Genomic DNA, 21,750 nt, shown 5'->3' with positions numbered 1-21,750 from the left:
GAGAAAGAGCTGGGGGAAGAAATCTCACCCTTCTCACTTTCTTTGATCTCCTGCTAAAAACTCCCATTAAACAAACTCAGTTGGAGGTTAGAAGCAAAGGACATTGATGCAGTCCATAAAGGTCACCATTTGGGACACAGAGATAAGAGTAGAGAGTCGATCTGGAATGGTCAAACGGAAGCACACATACATGCAACGATTTTATATTCATGAATGTCTAATAGGTATCTCAATAGATGGATATGTTAGGGAATGGAGTAGAGTGGAAAAGAGGCCTGTGAACTAGGTGCCAAATTAAAGATTATGGAGAAGAGTGATAAGAAGAGTTAGAAAATTATAGCAAAGAATAGTAGTAGAGGGTGACATATATACTGAGCTTCAAAAGGCGTGTTTTTACATAAGACTGGTGGAACTGTGGTCTACAAGAGGCATTGCATTGGTGAAAGCATGTAAGCCCCACAGAATGTGGGGGCAGAGAAGAATCAATACCATCCACTAGAGAGGGCTACAGGGGAAGTGAGGTCTTTCTGGGGAAAGCCAGGTGCCAGTCAAAACCAGAGAGTAAAAGAAATCTTCAACAGGCTGGGCGTGGTGGTTCACATCTATAATCCTAGCACTTTAAGAAGTTGAGCCAAGAAGATCACTTGAGCTCAGGAGTTTAAGACCAGCCTAGGTCACATGGTAAGACCCTCCCACCGTCCCCCCAACACCATCTCTACAAAAAATAAAAAATTAGCTGGACATGGTGGTGAGCTTCTGTGGTCTCAGCTATTTGGGAGGGTGAGGTGAGAGGATCCCTGAGAGGCTAAGACTGCAGTAAGCCATGATCATGCTACTGCACTCCAGCCTAGATGACAGTAAGACCCTGTCTCAAAAAGAAAAGACACCTTTGAAACTGCCTTTGCAAAATTATGACCGAGACAGCAAAAGAGATCTAATTTAATTGACTCCATCTTGCTTCTAATCTCCAAGCTGTCCTTTTTATTCTTGGGCAGAGGCCCAACTAACTTTGGGAAAAACTTAGTTTATAGTTTAGAACAAACATGATAACAGCCCTTTCCCAAAGCAGACCTCCTTCTTGCCTACAGAGTAGATTGCATTTGTAGGACTAACATTAGCCATAAGATTAGAACTTATGGCTTAGGAGTCATGCAGCTGGAGGTTACAAGATTCTGACTGTCTCTAAACTGCTCCTAAGATCAGTGCTTGAGATATTTTGCAGACCCTGCACATGATGAATCAGCTGGCACTACCTAGATTGATAAACTGGCTCATCTGATCTTGTGCCCCCCCCCCCCCCCCCCACCTAGGAACTGATTCGGTGCAGGAGGACAGCTTTGACTCCCTATGATTTCATCTCTGACCAATCAGCACTCCCGGCTCACTGGCTTTCCCACACCTACCATGTTGTCTTTAAAAACTCTGCTACCCGAATGCTCAGGGAGACTGATTTGAGTAATAATAAAACTCTGGGCTCCCGCACAGCTGGCTCTGTGTGAATTACTCTTTGTCTATTGCAATTCCCTGTCTTGATGAATCGGCTCTGTCTAGGCAGCAGGCAAGGTGAACCCCTTGGACATTTACACCTTCAACAGTGGCATTTGTCTTGTTTATTGATTTTTTTAGAGGTTATGGTTGGAAGGTTTGGGAGAGAATGGGAAGAGTCCAGGAAAGCACTGAACACAATGGAGATTAAAGTACAGGAGAGGCTGAGCAGTGGCTCACGCCTGTATTCCCAGCACTTTCGGAGGTTGAGGCATGATGATACAGACCTGCAGTCCCAGCTACTCGGGAGTTTGAGGCAGGAGGATTGCTTGAGCCCAGGAGTTTCAGGATGCTGTGAGCTATGATAGTGCCATTGCACTCCAGCCTGGGTGACAGAGTGAGTCCTTGTCTCCAAAAATTAAGTACAGGAGAAACTCAAAGGTGTTCAATTGGTGATGGTACTACCACGTAACACGACCAGTGTTTTTGACTTCTACAATGAAGATTGTTAAGGTAGCAGCATTTGAGATTGAGGGAGCAGGAGTGCTAACATCCTGCAGGCTCAAGACAGTGCCACGCAATTGTCCTTACTTTAAATGCCAATAACATCCCCCACTGATGATTAATTAATCCTTATATCACTAAAGATTACAGAAATATGACATATGATGGTATTATCTGGTCTTAAGGATCCAAATGGAATGCTGATGTCACATCCAGGTAGTCACAGTGTCTTTGGCTTGTGGTAGCCCTGAAAAAAGTGGTATTTTCTTGGGATAGGAACATGGTGGTTTAGGCTAGATATAGCTGGAGGGAGGGAGTGCTCCCTATCAGTGGATATTTTTATATGACAAATTAACACTCTCAAGTTTGTTAACATTCATTTTTTATATTCATTATAAACAGGGTGATATGGTTTGGCTACGTGCCCACCCAAATCTCATCTTGAATTATAGTTCCCATAATCCCCATGTGTCATGGGAGGGACCTGGTAGGAGGTAATTGAATCATGGGGGCAGGTTTTTCCCATACTGTTCTTGAAGTAGTGAATAAGTCTCACAAGATCTGATAGTTTTATAAATGGGAATTCCCCTACACAAGCCCTCTCTTGCCTGCCACCATGTATGATGTGACTTTGCTCCTCATTTGCCTTCTGCCATGATGGTGAGGCCTCCCCAGCCATGTGGAACTGTAAATCAATTAAACCTCCTTTATAAATTACCCAGTCTCAATTATGTCTTTATTAGCAGCATGAGAACAGACTAATACACAGGGTTAAACTAAGAAGAATTGACTTGAATTACAGACTGGCTGTCTATCACATTGAGCATCCTCAGAGGGAAAGATGTGTAGACAATGCTATACAAAGATTTTCTTAGAAACATTTCTAATGGAACTATTTCATATTGGAATCGCAGATTAATCAGTGAATGTTTTGTGTGTGAAAAGGAACCTCAGAGACTACCTTGAAACTACTGTCATGCTTCTGAATACTTCAATGTAGAAAAACAAAGTGTGCCTCCATTTTGGTCACTCATACCATGCAAGTAAATGAATAGCTGAATACCTTTGATTTTAAATGTAATTATGACCTTTAGAAATAACAGCTGGTTTAAAAATGAGCCAAAGCATAAGTAAAATGGGCAACGGATATACTTCAGTTCCCAAAAAACATTTATAAGAAAACGTCGTGTTTCCTTTGCAGCTTTCAGTCTTAGAGAAAAGACTTCATCATCTTATATGTGATGCGACTTTCCGGGCTCCTGACATCTTTATAGAGTTTGACTGGAATTTCCTTCTCTTGAAAATGAATGGGCATTTTCTTGCTCTCCACACTCATAAGCTTCACTCCCAGGGGGCCCAAGTTTACATAATCCTATGGTGAACAGACACAAAAAAGAATAGGAGAGGTGATTCAGCAAATTACCAGCTTTGATAGATTAGGCTTGCTTTATTACAGTTGGCCTTTATCTGACAGAGTTCATTGCCCCCTAATTGCCTGATGCTGTGTAAAACATGAAATATGAGAGCTACTATAAATGAGAAAAAAAAACACTCAGTAAACTTATATACCCAGTAAGGCATACACAGTAGGAAAGATCTCCTAAAAAGCAGAGAGCAAGGCTAGAAAGCTTGTCTCATAGTGGGTTAATGGGGGAGGGATGCTGGCTATAGTTAGTGCAAAACTACCTACAGTCTGTGAAAGGAAAATAAAAACATGGGACCCCAATTCACTTTGCCAAAAGGAAAAAATTAAGCTGAAAGCTGAGTCATGTAAGCAACTGCCTTTCCTTTTGTTCCTAAGCAGATACATACAGATAAAAGGTTAACTATCTCCACAGGTAGCTACTCTATGTTCACCTGATCTTTTGTAAAGTGTGAGGTGAATACATAGTTGATGGTTCCCCTACCTGCTCCTTTTCTCTTGCAATATGTGGATGACTATAACTTCCTGCTTTCCCCTCCAGCCCACTTTTCTCCTCTAAATATTGAAGGCCTCCAAGTCATCTTTGGAGACAGGCACAGACCACACACTGTTTCTGTGATTTCGAGGTGTGTTTTTTTTGGTTTTTTTTTTCTCCCAGGTATTATCCTTAACATTGGCAAAATCAACTTCTAAATTGATTGAGACCTGTCTCAGCTACTTTTGGTTTACAAGTCTAAGATATCAACAAACAGAATTAGAAGTCTAACTGACATGAAATCCATAGCCAACCCAAAACTGGGTGGACAGAGCTCACGCCCTACCCAATGTCCCTTCCTCCAGGAAGTCTCCCATGCCATAACTCTTGCTTTTTAATTCCTTCGACACATCACTTTAGCAAACCTCTCCCAGGTGTTGACTATATGCCAGGCCCTGTATCAAGTGCTGGGGTGCAATGATAAGCACAGACTGATCAGGGACACAGGTACAGGTGGTCTGTTTACTCTTATATGGTAATTGTTGATTTTCTTACCTGTCCTCTACAAGTCTATAAGTGATTTGGGTGCAAGGCCTGGTGTATAGGCATATTTGAGATTTCATTTCTTGCTGTTCTCTCCCTTAAATGCACAAGCATTTAACAAGGACCTGGCATGTTGTGGGGTTCTCAATAAATATTTATTTGAGTTTAGAAGAATCAAATAATGAAAAAGGAAGGTGATGTCTTATTTCTCAAAATACATATAATTCTATTTAGCTTTCAAAATATGTAGTTGTGATAAATGAAAGATAGGAAAAAAGCAAGTTGATGGAGACCTACCACGTATTTCAGAATCACTGGGAAGAGGATTCTCAAGTAATACACCATGGCCACAGCAGTTTGACTACATCAAAAACTTTCATGGAAAGTAAGGTCTTTCATTCAACCAAATGGTATGCAATTTCGGGATTTTGTAGACAACTGTCCACTAGCCTGAGATCATCAAGACATCCCAGGAGTCATGATTCCAAGATACTCATGGAGGTGTTTCAGTGCTAGAGGAACTAGAACTTTAGTCTTTAAATAATCACTTGATGGCAGCAGGATTGAATTGTAGTTAGTTAAAATGGTTTGTGTTGGTTTATTCAGTTTCTTCTGCTTTCTTATATCATTTTTTCCACTACCAGACTTTAAGTTCTAGGAGAGCTTTTAAAGTACCAAGAGGAAAAATAACAAGGGATGGCTATGGAAGTAACTGGAATGTACTAGAAAGAAGTTTTAAAATTAAAAGGCTTAATATTCCAGGTTTTAATGAATGGTATATGTGCAATCTGTACTTTCCAAAGATAGCCTAATTCATATCCTATTCCAAGTTCCTTCTCTTACAATGTGATACTGACCTTCCTCCATCAAGATGTAGGAGCTATGTTCCTTCCTCTTGGATGGAACTTTGTAACTACATCAACCAGTAGAATATGATGGAAGTGACAGTGTATGATTTCCATAAAACTTTCTTTCTTTCTTTTTCTTTCTTTCTTTCCCTTTCTTTTCTCTTTCCTTTTTTTTCTTTCCTTTTCTTTTTCTCTTTCTTTTCTTGCTTTCTCTCTTTCTCTTTCTTTTATCTCTCTCCTTCCTTCCTTCCCCTTTCTTCCTTCCTTCCTTTTCTTTCTTTCTTTCTTTCTTTCTTTCTTTCTTTCTTTCTTTCTTTCTTTCTTTCTTTCTTTCTTTCTTTCTTTCTCTCTCTCTCTCTCTCTCTCTCTCTCTTTCTTTCCCTCCCTCCCTTCCTTCCTTCCTTCCTTCCTTCCTTCCTTCCTTCCTTCCTTCCTTCCTTCCTTCCTTCCTTCCTTCCTTCCTTCCTTCCTTCCTTCCTTTTCTTCCTTTCTCTTTCTTTCTCTCTCTCTCTTTCTTTCTTTTGAGACAGAGTCTCACTCTGTCACCCAGGCTGGAGTGCAATGGTGCTATCTCTGCTCATTGCAACCTCTGCTTCCCAGGTTCAAGCGATTTTCCTGCCTCAGCCTGCCAACTACCTGGGATTACAGGCACGCACCACCATGCCCAGCTAATTTTTTTTTTTTTTTGAGACGGAGTCTCGCTCTGTCGCCCAGGCTGGAGTGCAGTGGCGCGATCTCGGCTCACTGCAAGCTCTGCCTCCCGGGTTCATGCCATTCTCCTGCCTCAGCCTCCCAAGTAGCTGGGACTACAGGCTCCTGTCACAATGCCCAGCTAATTTTTTTGTATTTTTAGCAGAGACGGGGTTTCACTGTATTAGCCAGGATGGTCTTCATCTCCTGACCTCGTGATCCACCCTCCTCGGCCTCCCAAAGTGCTGGGATTACAGGCATGAGCCACCGTGCCCAGCCTAATTTTTGTATTTTTAGTAGAGAGGGGGTTTCACCATGTTGGCCAGGCTGGTCTCAAATTCCCGACCTCAGGTGATCCGCCCGCCTCAGCCTCCCAAAGTGCTGGGATTACAGACATGAGCCACCACAGCCAAACTGCTGCTTTTATCTTGGTCTCTAGGATTGCTTATTTTGGGAGAAGACAGACACTATAACAAAGGAAATTCAAAACACCCTGTGGGGAGGCACATGTGAAGAAGAAGTGAGGCCCTCAGTTTAGCCAGCATCAACATGCTAGCCATATGAACAAACCACCTTGGAAGTAGACTTCTGCCTCAACCAAGCCTTCAGATGGGTGCAGCCCTAGCCAACATGTGGCTGCAACTGACTGAGAGTCCACCAAGTGAGAACTGTCTAGTGGAGCCCTTCCTAAATTTCTAACCAACAGTAACTGTTATCCCTAAGGGAGAATAGTTATTGTTATAAGCTACTAGGTTTTTGGGATTGTTATGTAGCATTAGATAACTTACTTTGTATACTATTAATGAAGGCCTATAAAGGAATATAGGAAGAAAATTGGGCAAGAGTAGGAGTGAAAATGGTATCCAAATGAGAGATATGAATGGTGGGCCAATTTTACTAATAATTGCAAATGGAATTTTCAATATCCATATTTTAGGTTAATTTTCTCAATTAATAAAACAGCATTTTCTTGGTAGTCAAAGTAACGTTCTTATGAATCTTACCTTGAAATCCTTCTCATCCTCATATAGTAAGTACTTCATATCAGTGTCCCCAAACTCTGTGCATGAGTTTTCCTCTTTATCTGTCTTTACATACTGGAGATCTTCGATGCTATTTTCATGACTAAGATGTAAGGTACTGCTTTCATCTGATGAGGACATCAAGTCTCTACTTTCTACTTCTATGGGTTGCAATTCTGACTTCTCTTCTTGGATGAATACAAAGGAATTAATTATGTATACATTTTGAACATATAAAAATAAAAATGCAATTCATACTTTGTCACATTTTTAATTGGATAGAACTTTGAGAACTGCAAATGTAGAATTTATGTATTATAGTAAGAGCGAGTCCCATTTGTAGAAACTCCAAGTTGTATTTCTTTCTGTTAGCTAATAAGTTACAGTAATTATATTGGTGCCTATGTATATGTTGTCATTTTGGTTGGCTAAATAGGGCCCTAAACCTTGCCAGTGTAGATAGCAGCCTCATCCCTCTCCGCCAGTATTTATTTAATTTACTGTGAAACATAGTGACCTTCATTTGAAAGTGGTACTACAGACAGGAGATAGATTAGGACAAGCACTGCAAGAGGAAAAATTGAGAGAAGCTGGCAGGTAACTAGTCTCTGAATAACTTTTGTATGTGGGGCACCTGCTTACAATAGTTAAGTGTATTTTAAATAGAAAAACAAGAGTTTGAAAAAAATCACCATCATTATTGCAATTAAATAATACCTATATGTGTTTCTGGCAATTCCAAAGGCATTTCTTCAGGTGGCACTTCTAGTCCAGCAGCTTGGGTAAGATATAGTCGCCTAAAAGAACAAATAAAAAAAACAGTCTATCAGTCAATAAATATTGTATTGCATGCTTACTAGGGTCTATCTCTCTACTAGGTGCTAGAAATGCATAATGAAAAATGATACATAATTTCTACCCTGAGGAGCATAAAGTCCAGTGGGGTGACAGACAGCCTTACAGCATTTTTAAGTCATGGTGTGTACCATGATGGGTAATTAGCATAATGTGAGAATGCTGGGATGCAGAAAGCAGCAGCACCTGAGTCAGCTTTAGGAGGAAGCAAAGTTTTCCTGGATGAAACCTGAGCTTAGTCTTTGATATGGTTTAGCTAGGCCCCACCCAAATCCCATCATGAACTGTAGTTTGCATAATCCCCATGTGTTGTGGGAGAGGGACCCAGTGGGAGGTAAGTGAATTACGGGGGCAGTTACCTCCATGCTGTTCTCATGTTAGTGAGTTCTCATGAGATCTGATAATTTATAAGGGGCTTTTCCCCAGCCTTCGCTCTGCACTTCTCCTTCCTGCTGCCATGTGAAGAAGGTCATATTTGCTTCTCCTTCTGCCATAAATCTAAGTTTCCTGAGTCCTCCCCAGCCTGGTGGAACTGTGAGTCAGTTAAACCTCTTTCCTTTCTAAATTATCCAGTCTCGTGCAGTTTTTTTATCGCAGCATGAGAATGGACTAATACAGTCTTGAACCTGGAGGTGCTTGCCAGGGAAGAGCTAGGGGTGAAAGAAGAGCATTCCAAATAAGGGAATAACACACTTAAAGTTCAAAAAAAATGAGAGTGAGCATGGCACCAGTCAGGTCACTGTTGTAGTATTTCAGGTGTGGAATGATAGTGGCCTGAAAGACATGGTTTTGAAATGAAGAGAGAAAGAGAAAGCGAGCAGGAATCCAAGATGCCATCTAGGTCCTGGCTTTCGCTTAGTGAGAAGCTTCACCTACAAGCAGTGAATTGATGTCCATATGCTGTTGTAGCTCTCTCTACATTGTTTAATTCTATGCTCTCCTTTTTAGAGTGTCCGCTGAATTTTTAATCAGAGAATATGATGCTTTGAAAACTATGTATGGCATTTCCATGAGGTTTATCTGAAGACAGCGTGAAGTAATTGAACACTTGCAAATGTGCAAACCACCCTTCATGCTTAGCAGCTAAGCAACCAAAGTGAGTCCCCTAAATTAGAGGCTGTCAGTTATTTAAGAACATGAATAAAGTGTTATCCAGATGCGAATGGCTCCAGCAAATACTGTAACTACATAAAATATTTACACCTATGAAACCTTCTAAAAACTTAATTTTAGTTAAGGCAAGTTTAGAAAGGTACCTTAGTAAAGATAAGTTTCACATGTAGCTGTGGTCTGCAGGGAGATAATGTCTGAGGCTATAGAATTCTTTTCTTTCCTAGTTTTACCATTGTGAACAATTAAGATCTTTCTAAATGCCATAACCTTCAGGAATCTAGCTTTTTCTATTAATCACTAGTTTACTGTCACTTCTGTACTAGTACAGGGTAACAACACTTGATACTTAATGATATGGAAAATAGTTCAAAAGATGTTCTTATGGTAAGTTAGTGTTAGATTTGTAGGTATTGGCCCACTTAGCCTCAGCCCTGTGGCGCTGGAGTCCTGGGCAGTCACCTCTGGCTGACAGTTTCCTCATCTGTTTGTCCCAGTGTGTCAAACAAATCCTATGACATTCTATGTGAGTTGTGATGGGAAAAAGTTTGAGTAGCTCTACATAGGAAATGTGGTAACTCTATTAACCACAGTATCCCATTCCTCATCCAAATAGGAAAATAGAACTACTTCTGTGTCCACTGGAGACAGTTCATGTCTATTTCTTAACACCCTACTAGTATTTTACAAAACTTAATTCTCAACAAAGAGATGGAGGGGGAAGTTACCATAAAATATAATATGTGTAATATTCCTTTGGCTTGGAAATGGGTACAGTAAAAGCTCCTGAACGCCCTCAGGTTGTCTTTCTGTATAAGAAGTCTAGTAGATAACTGAGGGCTTTCACATTTTCTGGTTTCTTTATGCAGGTCTTTCTAAAGTGTCCAAAAACAGTTGCCTCAGGAGTTTACAAGCTAGTAAAGCAGCAGACATTAAATAAATAATCAAAAGTGTGATAAAGGTTGGTTACAAAGGAAAAGTTCAGGGTGTTATGGAAGCATATAGCAAGGACACATATATCAGTTCCTATAAATGTCACCCATGCTGTTTCTTTTCCCTTGGAAATATTTTGACTTCATTTCTTCCAACTCTGAAGCTAGACTAAGCATTCCATTCCTCTCAGTAAGGAAAGCCAGCCCCTAAAGCACTGATGAACAATGTGGATTTTACGGAAGATTTTTACGGGGAAGAGCGAGGATGAGGTTAAATTATATACTGCACCGTAAACAACTCAATGAAAAATCCCCATTAAAAGTTTCTCAATCTCCCATTCTGTTCTTGCCAAGTCCCCTCTGGCCTATGAAATAATTCCCTTTTTTAGAATTATTAGCACTTTACAACCATATCAGAACAAAATCAAATATACCAGACTGAGTTGATCCAGGTAGAGACATGGGTCTGGCAGTTTAGAGGGTAGCTCTTTCCTAAAGTTTAGCCAGTTCAGAAAAGGCGGCAGTGGACAGCAGGTATAGCAGTAGTTAGAAGCCACATACCAGCAATGCCTGGCAGAGATTAGACATGATTCCAAAGGCAGCAGCAGCAGATGACGAGGATTAGAGGTAGGACAAGAATGTAGCACTGGAGACCTGATCACAGAGAGGAGGGCTGGCAAAAGCGAGCACTGCCTACTGGGCAACAGTGAGCACCTACCCCGAAGGGGCTCTCTAGGGCACCAGCTGAAGAGACTGGAAATACAGGAGTTCAGTAATCAATCCTCATTCAGCTTCACCTCATCTATATTGGTGTCTACTCTCTCTGAAGCACACAAGTAATCATGCAAAGGGGGCAGATGGCCTCTTTCTCTATCCTGCCCCACCCAGTTTATCTCCCAATTTCTCTAATCTTGTATCCTGACACCCATCAGTTAGCTTGGCAAAGAAGAAACCCATAATTTACCTGTATCCACCTTTCTTGGAAAACAATAGAAAGTTTAAAAATAACAAATACATGATCATGTCTCAAATAGTAATTTTCCATGTCACACAAACAATAGGAACTACTTGTGTGGAAAATTTTTCCTGGCTATTCCCCCAGGTTCAACTTAACATCTGCTTTAATTCCTAAACCTAGACATTTCTCTCCCATACTTGCACACATGCACCCTACATTTGTGTGACTTACCCTCTCTTCCTTTTTTTTTTTTTTTTTTTTTTTTTTTTTTTTTTTTTTGAGACGGAGTCTCGCTCTGTCGCCCGGGCTGGAGTGCAGTGGCCGGATCTCAGCTCACTGCAAGCTCCGCCTCCCGGGTTTACGCCATTCTCCTGCCTCAGCCTCCCAAGTAGCTGGGACTACAGGCGCCCGCCACCTCGCCCGGCTAGTTTTTTGTATTTTTTAGTAGAGACGGGGTTTCACCGTGTTAGCCAGGATGGTCTCGATCTCCTGACCTCGTGATCCGCCCGTCTCGGCCTCCCAAAGTGCTGGGATTACAGGCTTGAGCCACCGCGCCCGGCCAGACTTACCCTCTCTTCCTAAACATGCTACTATTAGATTTTTTTTTTGGTTTTGACTACTTGTCTACATTATGAGTGCCATTTTGAATTTTAATTTTATATTCAAGGGCCCTAGGTTACTGTCAGGATTAATATATTAAGACTTTTTTTGTCAGATAAGGAAAACAGCTAACCAAACATATAAAGGTGTATGCACCACTTGGTTTCTTGTGTGCAAGAACAAATGTGACTTGAAATGCCAAGCTCTTTTCTTGGCCTCCAGAGTAGTTTTGACTCTTTCAACCAAAAGAAATAATTCTACAATACATAGGAGCCCAGATCACCTCCATGAAGCTTCCGGCAAGTGGATCACCTCCTCCTCTGTGCTAACTCTCTACCTCCTCCATCTTCTGCTGTACTGTTATGTACTTACTTTCATGACCATTCCCCCTGCTGGTCTGGAGGCTCCAGAATGTTGGCAATTATGATGTTCATGTTATGTGCTGGCTATTGGGACTACAGTGCATTGCAAGAAAAAACAAGTCAAACTTTACATTGTACCAATGGTCAATAGTAATAATCCTATACCTTCATCCATTTTATGTGTCCCTTTCTTTTTGACTACTGCTGGAGCACTGAAGAATTAAATCATCTTTTTTTTTTTTTTTTTTTTAAAGCAACTTTTTACAATAGATACAAATGTTTACAAAATACTCTATATATATTAACAATTTTCACCTGGGTATCTTGAGATCCACAAGTCTACAGTTGAATAGTTGATCAATAAGCACCAAATTTTCTGCTTCCAGTTCATGAATAGCATTTTCTAATTCTTCAACTTCCTTCCTGTGAATTGCAACCTGTTCTCAGAAGGAGGGAATGAATGTTGGTACTTACTGATTCAATTCTATTAAGTTTTCTTTTCTTTCTTTTTGTTTTTTTAAGACAGAGTTTCACTTTTGTCGCCCACACTGGAGTGCAGTGGTGCAATCTTGGCTCACTGCAACCTCCACCTCCCGGGTTCAAGCAGTTCTCCTGCTTCAGCCTCCTGAGTAGCTGGGATTACAGGCATGTGCCACCATGCCCAGCTAATTTTGTATTTTTATTAGAAACAGGGTTCCTCCATGTTGGTCAGGCTGGTCTGGAACTCCTGACTTCAGGTGATCTGCCTGCCTCGGCCTCCCAAAGTGCTGGGATTACAGGTGTGAGCCACCATGCCCTGCCAAGTTCTATTAAGTTTTCTATAGTAAACTCAACTTCTAAAAGTGCATTTGCCTGAGGGGAAGACCTATTGTGTATCATTTATTACTGGGCTTGCTTTGTTCTTCCTCCCTAAAAAGGAATAGGTGGAAATCATTTTTAGATCATCAGTAGAACTTGTCTGAATAGTTAGGCAGTTATTATAGAATAGCAGGAATTGTCCTTTTCTACCCTTCAAAAACACTGCTGAACTTAGATATGAGACAGAGGCAGAGATAACTAAGAAAATATGGCTTAATGTTTACTGAAGAAATGGACTAACTTTGGTACATCAATTGGGCCTGTAAAAAAGAAGAAAAATAATGTGGCTAATTCAAATAGGAAAAAATGTCCTGGTTCTGTTGGCAGAGTTTTCATCTGTTTTTATTTTTTATTTATTTATTAATTTATTTTTTATTATACTTTAAGTTCTAGGGTACATGTGTACAACGTGCAGGTTTGTTACATATGTGTAGATGTGCCATGTCCATGTGCTGCACCTATAAACTTGTCATTTACATTAGGTATATCTCCTAATACTATCCTTCCCTCCTCCCCACACCCCATGACAGGCCCCGGTGTGTGATGTTCCACATTCTCTGTCCAAGTATTCTCATTGTTCAATTCCCACCTATGAGTGAGAACATGTGGTGTTTGGTTTTCTGTCCCTGCGATAGTTTGCTTAGAATGATGGTTTCCAGTTTCATCCATGTCCCTACAAAGGACATGAATTCATCCATTTTTATGGCTGCATAGTATTCCATGGTATATATGTGCCACATTTTCTTAATCCAGTCTATCATTGATGGACATTTCAGTTGGTTCCAAGTCTTTGCTATTGGGAATAGTGCTGCAATAAACGTACGTGTGCATGTGTCTTTATAGCAGCATGATTTATAATCCTTTGGGTATATACCCAGTCATGGGGTTGCTGGGTCAAATGGTATTTCTAGTTCTAGATCCTTGAGGAATCGCCACACTGTCTTCCACAATGGTTGAACCAGTTTACAGTCCCACCAACAGTGTAAAAGTATTCCTATTTCTCCACATCCTCTCCAGCACCTGTTGTTTCCTGACTTTTTAATGATCACCATTCTGACAGGTATGAGATGGTATCTCATTGTGGTTTTGATTTGCATTTTTCTGAGGGCCAGTGATGATGAGCGTTTTTTCATGTGTCTGTTGGCTGCATAAATGTCTTCTTTTGAGAAGTGTCTGTTCATATCCTTTGCCCACTTTTTGATGGGGTCGTTTGATTTTTCCTTGTAAATTTGTTTAAGTTCTTTGTAGATTCGGGATATTAGCCCTTTGTCAGATGGGTAGATTGCAAAAATTTTCTCCCATTCTGTAGGTTGCCTTTTCACTCTGACAATAGCTTCTTTGGCTGTGCAGAGGCTCTTTAGTTTAATTAGATCCCATTTGTCAATTTTGGCTTTTGTTGCCATTGCTTTTGGTGTTTCAGACATGAAGTCTTTGCCCATGCCTATGTCCTGAATGGTACTGCCTAGGTTGTCTTCTAGGGTTTCTGTGGTTTTAGGTCTTACATTTAAGCCTTCAATCCATCTTGAATTAATTTTTGTATAAGGTGTAAGGAAGGGATCCAGTTTCAGTTTTCTACATATGACTAGCCAGTTTCCCCAGCACCGTTTATTAAATAGGGAATCCTTTCCCCATTTCTTGTTGTTTTCAGGTTTGTCAAAGATCAGATGATTGTAGATGTGTGGTATTATTTCTGAGGGCTCTGTTCTGTTCCATTGGTCTACATCTCTGTTTTGGTACCAGTACCATGCTGTTTTGGTTACAGTAGCCTTGTAGTATAGTTTGAAGTCAGGTAGTGTGATGCCTCCAGCTTTGTTCTTTTGGCTTAGGATTGTCTTGGCAATGTGGGCTCTTTTTTGATTCCATATGAACTTTAAAGCAGTTTTTTCCAATTCTGTGAAGAAAGTCTTTGGTAGCTTGATGGGGATGGCATTGAATCTATAAATTACCTTGGGCAGTATGGCCATTTTCACAATATTGATTCTTCCTATCCATGAGCATGGAATGTTCTTCCATTTGTTTGTGTCTTCTTTTATTTCATTGAGCAGTGGTTTGCAGTTCTCCTTGAAGAGGTCCTTCACATCCCTTGTAAGTTGGATTCCTAGGTACTTTATTCTCTTTGAAGCAATTGTGAATGGGAGTTCACTCATGATTTGGCTCTCTGTTTGTCTCTTACTGGTGTATAAGAATGCTTGTGATTTTTGCAAATTAATTTTGTATCCTGAGACTTTGCTGAAGTTGCTTATGAGCTTAAAGAGATTTGGGCCTGAGATAATGGGGTTTTCTAAATATACAATCATGTCATCTGCAAACAGGGACAATTTGACTTCCTCTTTTCCTAATTGAATACTCTTTATTTCTATCTCCTGCCTGATTGCCCTGGCCAGAACTTCCAACACTATGTTGAGTAGGAGTGGTGAGAGAGGGCATCCTTGTCTTGTGCCAGTTTTCAAAGGGAATGCTTCCAGTTTTTGCCCCTTCAGTATGATATTGGCTGTGGGTTTGTCATAAATAGCTCTTATTATTTTGGGATACGTCCCATCAATACCTAATTTATTGAGAGTTTTTAGCGTGAAGGGCTGTTGAATTTTGTCGAAGGCCTTTTCTGCATCTATTGAGATAATCATGTGGTTTTTGTCTTTGGTTCTATTTATATAATGGATTACATTGATTGATTTGTGTATGTTGAACCAGCCTTGCGTCCCAAGGATGAAGCCAACGTGATCGTGGTGGATAAGCTTCTTGATGTGCTGCTGGATTCGGTTTGCCAGTATCTTGTTGAGGATTATTGCATGGATGTTCATCAGGGATATTGGTCTAAAATTATCTTTTTTTGTTGTATCTCTGCCAGGCTTTGGTATCAGGATGATGCTGGTCTCATAAAATGAGTTAGGGAGGATTCCCTCTGTTTCTGTTGATTGGAATCATTTCAGAAGGAATGGCACCAACTCCTCTTTGAAACTCTGGTAGAATTTGGCTGTGAATCCGTCTCATCCTGGACTTTTTTTGGTTGGTACGTTATTAATTATTTGCCTCTATTTCAGAGCCTGTTATTGGTCTATTCAGGGATTCAACGTCTTTCTGGTTTAGTCTTTGGAGGATGTATGTGTCCAGGAATTTATCCATTTCTTCTAGATTTTCTGGTTTATTTGCATAGAGATGTTTATAGTATTCTCTGATGGTAGTTTCTATTTCTGTGGGATTGGTGGTGATATCCACTTTATCATTTTTTATTGCGTCTATTTGATTCTTCTCTCTTTTCTTCTTTATTAGTCTTGCTAGCAGTCTATCAATTTTGTTGATCTTTTCGAAAAACCAGCTCCTGGATTCATTGATTTTTTGAAGGGTTTTTTTGTGTCTCTATCTCCTTCAGTTCTGCTCTGATCTTAGTTATTTCTTGCCTTCTGCTAGCTTTTGAATGTTTGCTCCTGCTTCTCTAGTTCTTTTAATTGTGATGTTAGGGTGTCGGTTTTAGATCTTTCCTGCTTTCTCTTGTGGTCATTTAGTGCTATAAATTTCCCTCTATACACTGCTTTAAATGTGTCCCAGAGATTCTGGTATGTTGTGTCTTTGTTCTCATTGGTTTCAAAGAACATCTTTATTTCTGCCTTCATTTTGTTATGTACCCAGCAGTCATTCAGGAGCAGATTGTTCAGTTTCCATGTTGTTGAACGTTTTGAATGAGTTTCTTAATCCTGAGTTCTAGTTTGATTGCACTGTGGTCTGAGAGACAATTTGTTATAATTTCTATTCTTTTACATTTGCTGAGGAGTGCTTTACTTCGAACTATGTGGTCAATTTTGGAATAAATGTGACATGGTGCTGCGAAGAATGTATATTCTGTTGATTTGGGGTGGAGAGTTCTGTAGATGTCTGTTAGGTCCACTTGGTGCAGAGTGAGTTCAATTCCTGGATATCCTTGTTAACTTTCTGTCTCGTTGATCTGTCTAATGTTAACAGTGGGGTGTTAAAGCCTCACATTATTATTGTGTGGGAGCCTAAGTCTCTTTGTAGGTCTCTAAGGACTTGCTTTATGAATCTGGGTGCTCCTGTATTGGGTATGTATATATTTAGGATAGTTAGCTCTTCCTGTTGAATTGATCCATTTACCATTATGTAATGGCCTTCTTTGTCTCTTCTGATCTTTGATGGTTTAAAGTCTGTTTTATCAGAGACTAGGATTGCAACCCCTGCTTTTTTTGTTGTTTTCCATTTGTTGGTAGATCTTCCTCCATCCCTTTATTTTGAGCCTATGTGTGTCTCTGCATGTGAGATGGGTCTCCTATATAAAGCACACTGATGGGTCTTGACTCTTTATCCAATTTGCCAGTCTGTGTATTTTGATTGGAGCATTTAGCCCATTTACGTTTAAGGTTAATATTGTTATGTGTGAGTTTGATCCTGTCATTATGATGTTAGCTGATTATTTTGCTCGTAAGTTGCTGCAGTTTCTTCCTAGCATCGATGGCCTTTACAATTTGGCATATTTTTGCAGTGGCTGGTACTGGTTGTTCCTTTCTATGTTTAGTGCTTCCTTCAGGAGCTGTTGTAGGGCAGGCCTGGTGGTGACAAAATCTCTCAGCATTTGCTTCTCTGTAAAGGATTTTATTTCTCCTTCACTTATGAAGCCTAGTTTGGCTGGATATGAAATTCTGGGTTGAAAATTATTTTCTTTAAAAATGTTGAATATTGGCCCCCACTCTCTCTGGCTTATAGAGTTTCTGCCAAAAGATCCACTATTAGTCTGATAGGCTTCCCTTTGTGGGTAACCTGACCTTTCTCTCTGGCTGCCCTTTACACTTTTCCTTCATTTCAACTTTGGTGAATCTGACAATTATGTGTCTTGTAGTTGCTCTTCTCGAGGAGTATCTTTGTGGCGTTCTCTGTATTTCCTGAATTTGAATTTTGGCCTGCCTTGCTAGGTTGGGGAAGTTCTCCTGGATAATATCCTGAACAATGTTTTCCAACTTGGTTCCATTCTCCCTGTCACTTTCAGATACACCAATCAGATGTAGATTTGGTCTTTTCACATAGTCCCATATTTCTTGGAGGCTTTGTTTGTTTCTTTTTACTGTTTTTCTCTAAACTTCTCTTCTCGCTTCATTTCATTCATTTGATCTTCAATCACCAATACTCTTTCTTCCAGTTGATTGAATTGGCTACTGAAGCTTGTGCATGCGTCATGTAGTTCTCATGCCATGGTTTTCAGCTCCATTAGCTCATATAAGGTCTTCTCTATGCTGTTTATTCTAGGTAACCATTTGTCTTTTCTTTTTTCAAGGTTTTTAGCTTCTTTGCGATGGGTTTGAACATCATCTTTAGCTTGGAAAAGTTTGTTATTACCAGTCATCTGAAGCCTTCTTCTCTCAACTCATCAAAGTCATTTTCCTTGCAGCTTTGTTCCGTTGCTGGCGAGGAGCCACATTCCTTTGGAGGAGAAGAGGTGCTCTGAATTTTAGAATTTTCAACTTTCCTGCTCTGGTTTCTCCCCATCTTTGTGTTTTTATGTACCTTTGGTCTTTGATGATGGTGACGTACAGATGGGGCTTTTGGTGTGGATGTCCTGTTTGTTAGTTTTCCTTCTAATAGTCAGGACCCTCAGCTGCAGGTCTGTTGGAGTTTGCTGGAGGTCCACTCCAGACCTGTTTGCCTGGGTATTACCAGCGGAGGCTGCAGAACATCAAATATTGCAGAACAGCAAATGTTGCTGCTTGATCCTTCCTCTGGAAGCTTCATCTCAGTGGGCCACCCAGCCATATGAGGTGTCAGTCAACCCCTACTGGGAGGTGCCTCCCAGTTAGGCTACTTGGGGGTCAGGGACCTACTTGGGGAGGCAGTCTGTCTGTTCTCAGATCTCAAACTCCATGCTGGGAGAAGCACTACTCTCTTCAAAGCTGTCAGACAGGGACATTTAAGTCTGTATAAGTTTCTGCTGCCTTTCGTTCCACTATGCCCTGCCCCCAGAGGTGGAGTCTACAGACGCAGGCGGGTCTCCTTGAGCTGTAGTGGGCTCTACCCAGTTCAAGCTTCCTGGCTGCTTTGTTTACCTACTCAAGCCTCAGCAAAGGCAGGTGCTCCTCCCCCAGCCTCGCTGCTGCCTTGCAGTTCGATCTCAGACTGCTGTGCTAGTAGGGAGTGAGACTCTGTGGGTGTGGGACCCTCCAAGCCAAGTGTGGGATATAATCTGCTGGTGTGTGATTTGCTAAGACTGTTGGAAAAGTGCAGTATTAGGGTGGGAGTGACCTGATTTTCCAGGTGCCATCTTTCATAGCTTCTCTTGGCTAGGAAAGAGAATTCCCTTCCCCCTTGCACTTCCCGGGTGAGGCAAAGCTTCTCCCTGCTTTGGCTTATGCTCCATGTGCTGCACCCACTGTCCTGCATCCACTGTCTGACAAGCCCCAGTGAGATGAACCTGGTACCTCAGTTGTGGTACCTCAGTTGGAAATGCAGAAATCACCCATCTTCTGGGTCACTCATGCTGGGAGCTGTAGACTGGAGCTGTTCCTAATCGGCCATCTTGAGGGGGGAACCCCAGTTCTCATCTGTTTTTAAGAAGTGTATTTTGTTGGGAGGCTGAGGCAGGAGAATCACTTGAACCCGGAAAGTGGAGGTCGCAGTGAGCTGAGATCACACCACTGCACTCTAGCCTGGGTAACAGAGTGAGACTCTGTCTCATTAAAAAAAAAAGAAAAAAGTGTATTTTGATAACTTTTGTCCAAAGAGGGCTTGATAGTGGGAAGGGTATATAGAAGAATGTTACTAGATAGAACCTGCAAACCCACCTCTCCACCACCCAAAGCAGCATGAGCTACACAGGTGCTGGATCAGGAGGTGCTCATGGGGACAGAACAGAGCAACAGGAGAATTAGAAGGAAGAGCATATAATAGAAAGAGGTATGCTGGTGAGAATACTGGTGATATAAACTGGAGGAAGTAATAAAAGTCTTGAGGGAATATGATGAAAGAAAGAAGGCACAGGGTTTAGATTCAGTATCTCTTGTCAAGAGCTGCCAAGAGTGTAACTGAGATGGGTACTTAGAAGGAGATGATAACATTTTCTGATTTGTCACTGAGATTTAACTGTATTTTGGTATCTTAAAGCATTCAGTATGTTACCACATGCATATCTCTATCACATGATCATTTATTAAATGCATGAATTCTTAGAAAATAACAGAGAAACCAAAAATAAAAATAAAAAATTAGCCAGGTATAGTGGCGTGCACCTGTAGTCCGCACTACTTGGGAGACTGAGGCAGGAGGATTGCTTGAGCCCACAAATTCAATGTTACAGTGAGCTTGATTGCACCATGACACTTCAGCCTGGGTGACAGAGAAAGACCCTATCTCCAGAAAAAAAAACAAACAAAAAAAAAAACAAAAAAAACACAAAAACATGAGATAGGGCTTGCTCTGTCACCCAGGCTGGAGTGAAGTGGTATCATCTCAGCTTACTTCAGCTTCAACCTCCTGGGGCTCAGGTGATTCTCCCACCTCAGCCTCCTGAGTAGCGAAACTGCAGGTGTGCCACCACACCTGGCTAATTTTTTTTTTTTTTTTTTTGGTATTTTTTGTAAAGATGGAGACAGGGTTTCGTCATGTTGCCTAAGTTGGTCTCAAACTCCCGGGCTTCAAGCAAGCTGCTTGCTTTGGCCTCCCAAAGTGCTGGGATTACAGGCGTGAGCCACCCGGTCAATAATTCTTTTATTTATTTATTTATTTATTTATTTATTTATTTATTTATTTATGCTGTGTCGCCCAGACTGGAATGCAGTGGCGTGATCTTGGCTCACCACAGCCTCTGCCTCCTGGGTTCAGGTGATTTCCTGCCTCAGCCTCCATGGGTGCCTTCCACGGGCACCGGCCATCATGCCCAGCTATTTTATTTTTATTTTTATTTTTAGTAGAGACGGGGTTTCATCATCACACCTGGGATTATAGGCGTGAGCCACCACACCCGGCCATAAATTCTTATTATGGGCAAGGTTCAGAGCTAGATGTAGAAGGATGCAAGGGTGAATAAGCCTTGGCTCCTTCCCTTAAGAGAGCTTATAATCCAGTGATAAAAACCACCAGTAATTATAAAGCAATACCAGTCCCATGGAAAAGGCTCAAATATTGCTGGTGGCTTGAAGTTACAAAGAAAGGCATATATTATTTATCTGCCTCAAACAATTTAGTAAAACCATTTAAGTCCATAATACTAAATTACAAAGCTAGGGTTTGGTGTTTTAGGATCTCATATGTTGAGAGATAATTATGTTGATTACAAGCTTGAATGCCTTAAGGAAAATTTATGCTTTTCAGATGTCAAAGGATGAGAAAAAATATTATAGTTAGACTCTGTAAACAGAAGGAATTAATACAATATTTGGGAGGTGTTTGACCTAAGGGCCGGCATGCTTGGGAGGTAGCACACACAGTTCTTGGTCTCTTTCCAAAGCTGGAAATAGGGGCCCTTTTGAGATGTTGCATCCACTCTTTCAGGCTAAGGCTCTCCTATGACATCACGTATCCCTTTAGAATAGTAATGTGCTCCTCAATAGCTATCCCCTTCAGTCTTTTGAAATGTTAGGGAATAAAAACTAGTTCTTTTTCATAACCCTACAGACACCTTTGGATTTCTGGGGTCAGAAAGTAAAAAGGAGGAAGAAGCGGAAGACCATATTTCCCTCCCTGCCTCAGCTGCCCCCCAGCAAAATGCCCAAGAAATGCACATAGAAACTGGGAGAGATAATTTAGTTAAAACATTAAGTTGGGGACCTGGGATCCTGATTAAAATATATGTTCTTGAAATTTTCTCCTGAAAGATACAAGTTAGCCTTATGTCTCCTCCTACTTGAAATCCTGATGGTAACTTCCTTGATTCCCTTTGTCTAGTTTCTCCAGCTTTCCATTTGTTAATCTCAATCATTTGGAAATTCCAGTTTCCTTCATTTTCTAATAAGCATGCTAAATAAAACCAGATAATTAAAATCATGCAGTGTTACTTATTACAACTAATACATGAAAAAAAGAAAATAATTATAAATTAAAACAACAAGAAAGACAATCATGTAACAAAACAGCTCTGTATCCTTCCCAGTGA

General features: G+C 40.8%; 1 protein-coding gene across 5 annotated transcripts in view; it reads right to left on the bottom strand.

The window, feature by feature from the left end:
* Nucleotides 1-2,695: 2,695 nt before the first annotated feature.
* Nucleotides 2,696-21,750, bottom strand: part of LOC105468857 (coiled-coil domain containing 83) — a 113,380-nt gene continuing 94,325 nt past the window's right edge. For 4 of the 5 annotated variants that reach the window (XM_071075400.1, XM_011719297.3, XM_011719298.2 and 1 more), the window contains exons 8-11: nucleotides 12,123-12,244; nucleotides 7,708-7,787; nucleotides 6,973-7,178; nucleotides 2,696-3,361 (exon numbers count right to left, since the gene is read on the bottom strand). In XM_071075400.1, the coding sequence (XP_070931501.1) occupies nucleotides 3,200-3,361; nucleotides 6,973-7,178; nucleotides 7,708-7,787; nucleotides 12,123-12,244 (570 nt within the window). In that variant the 3' untranslated portion in view covers nucleotides 2,696-3,199. The remainder of the gene's footprint in view (nucleotides 3,362-6,972; nucleotides 7,179-7,707; nucleotides 7,788-12,122; nucleotides 12,245-21,750) is intronic. The other variant, XM_024788818.2, reaches the window with a different exon arrangement.

This window comes from Macaca nemestrina, chromosome 12, assembly GCF_043159975.1.
Source record: "Macaca nemestrina isolate mMacNem1 chromosome 12, mMacNem.hap1, whole genome shotgun sequence".
Lineage (NCBI taxonomy): Eukaryota > Metazoa > Chordata > Mammalia > Primates > Cercopithecidae > Macaca > Macaca nemestrina.
Note: the sequence above shows the minus strand (reverse complement) of the source record. Positions and strands in the feature narration are given on the sequence as shown.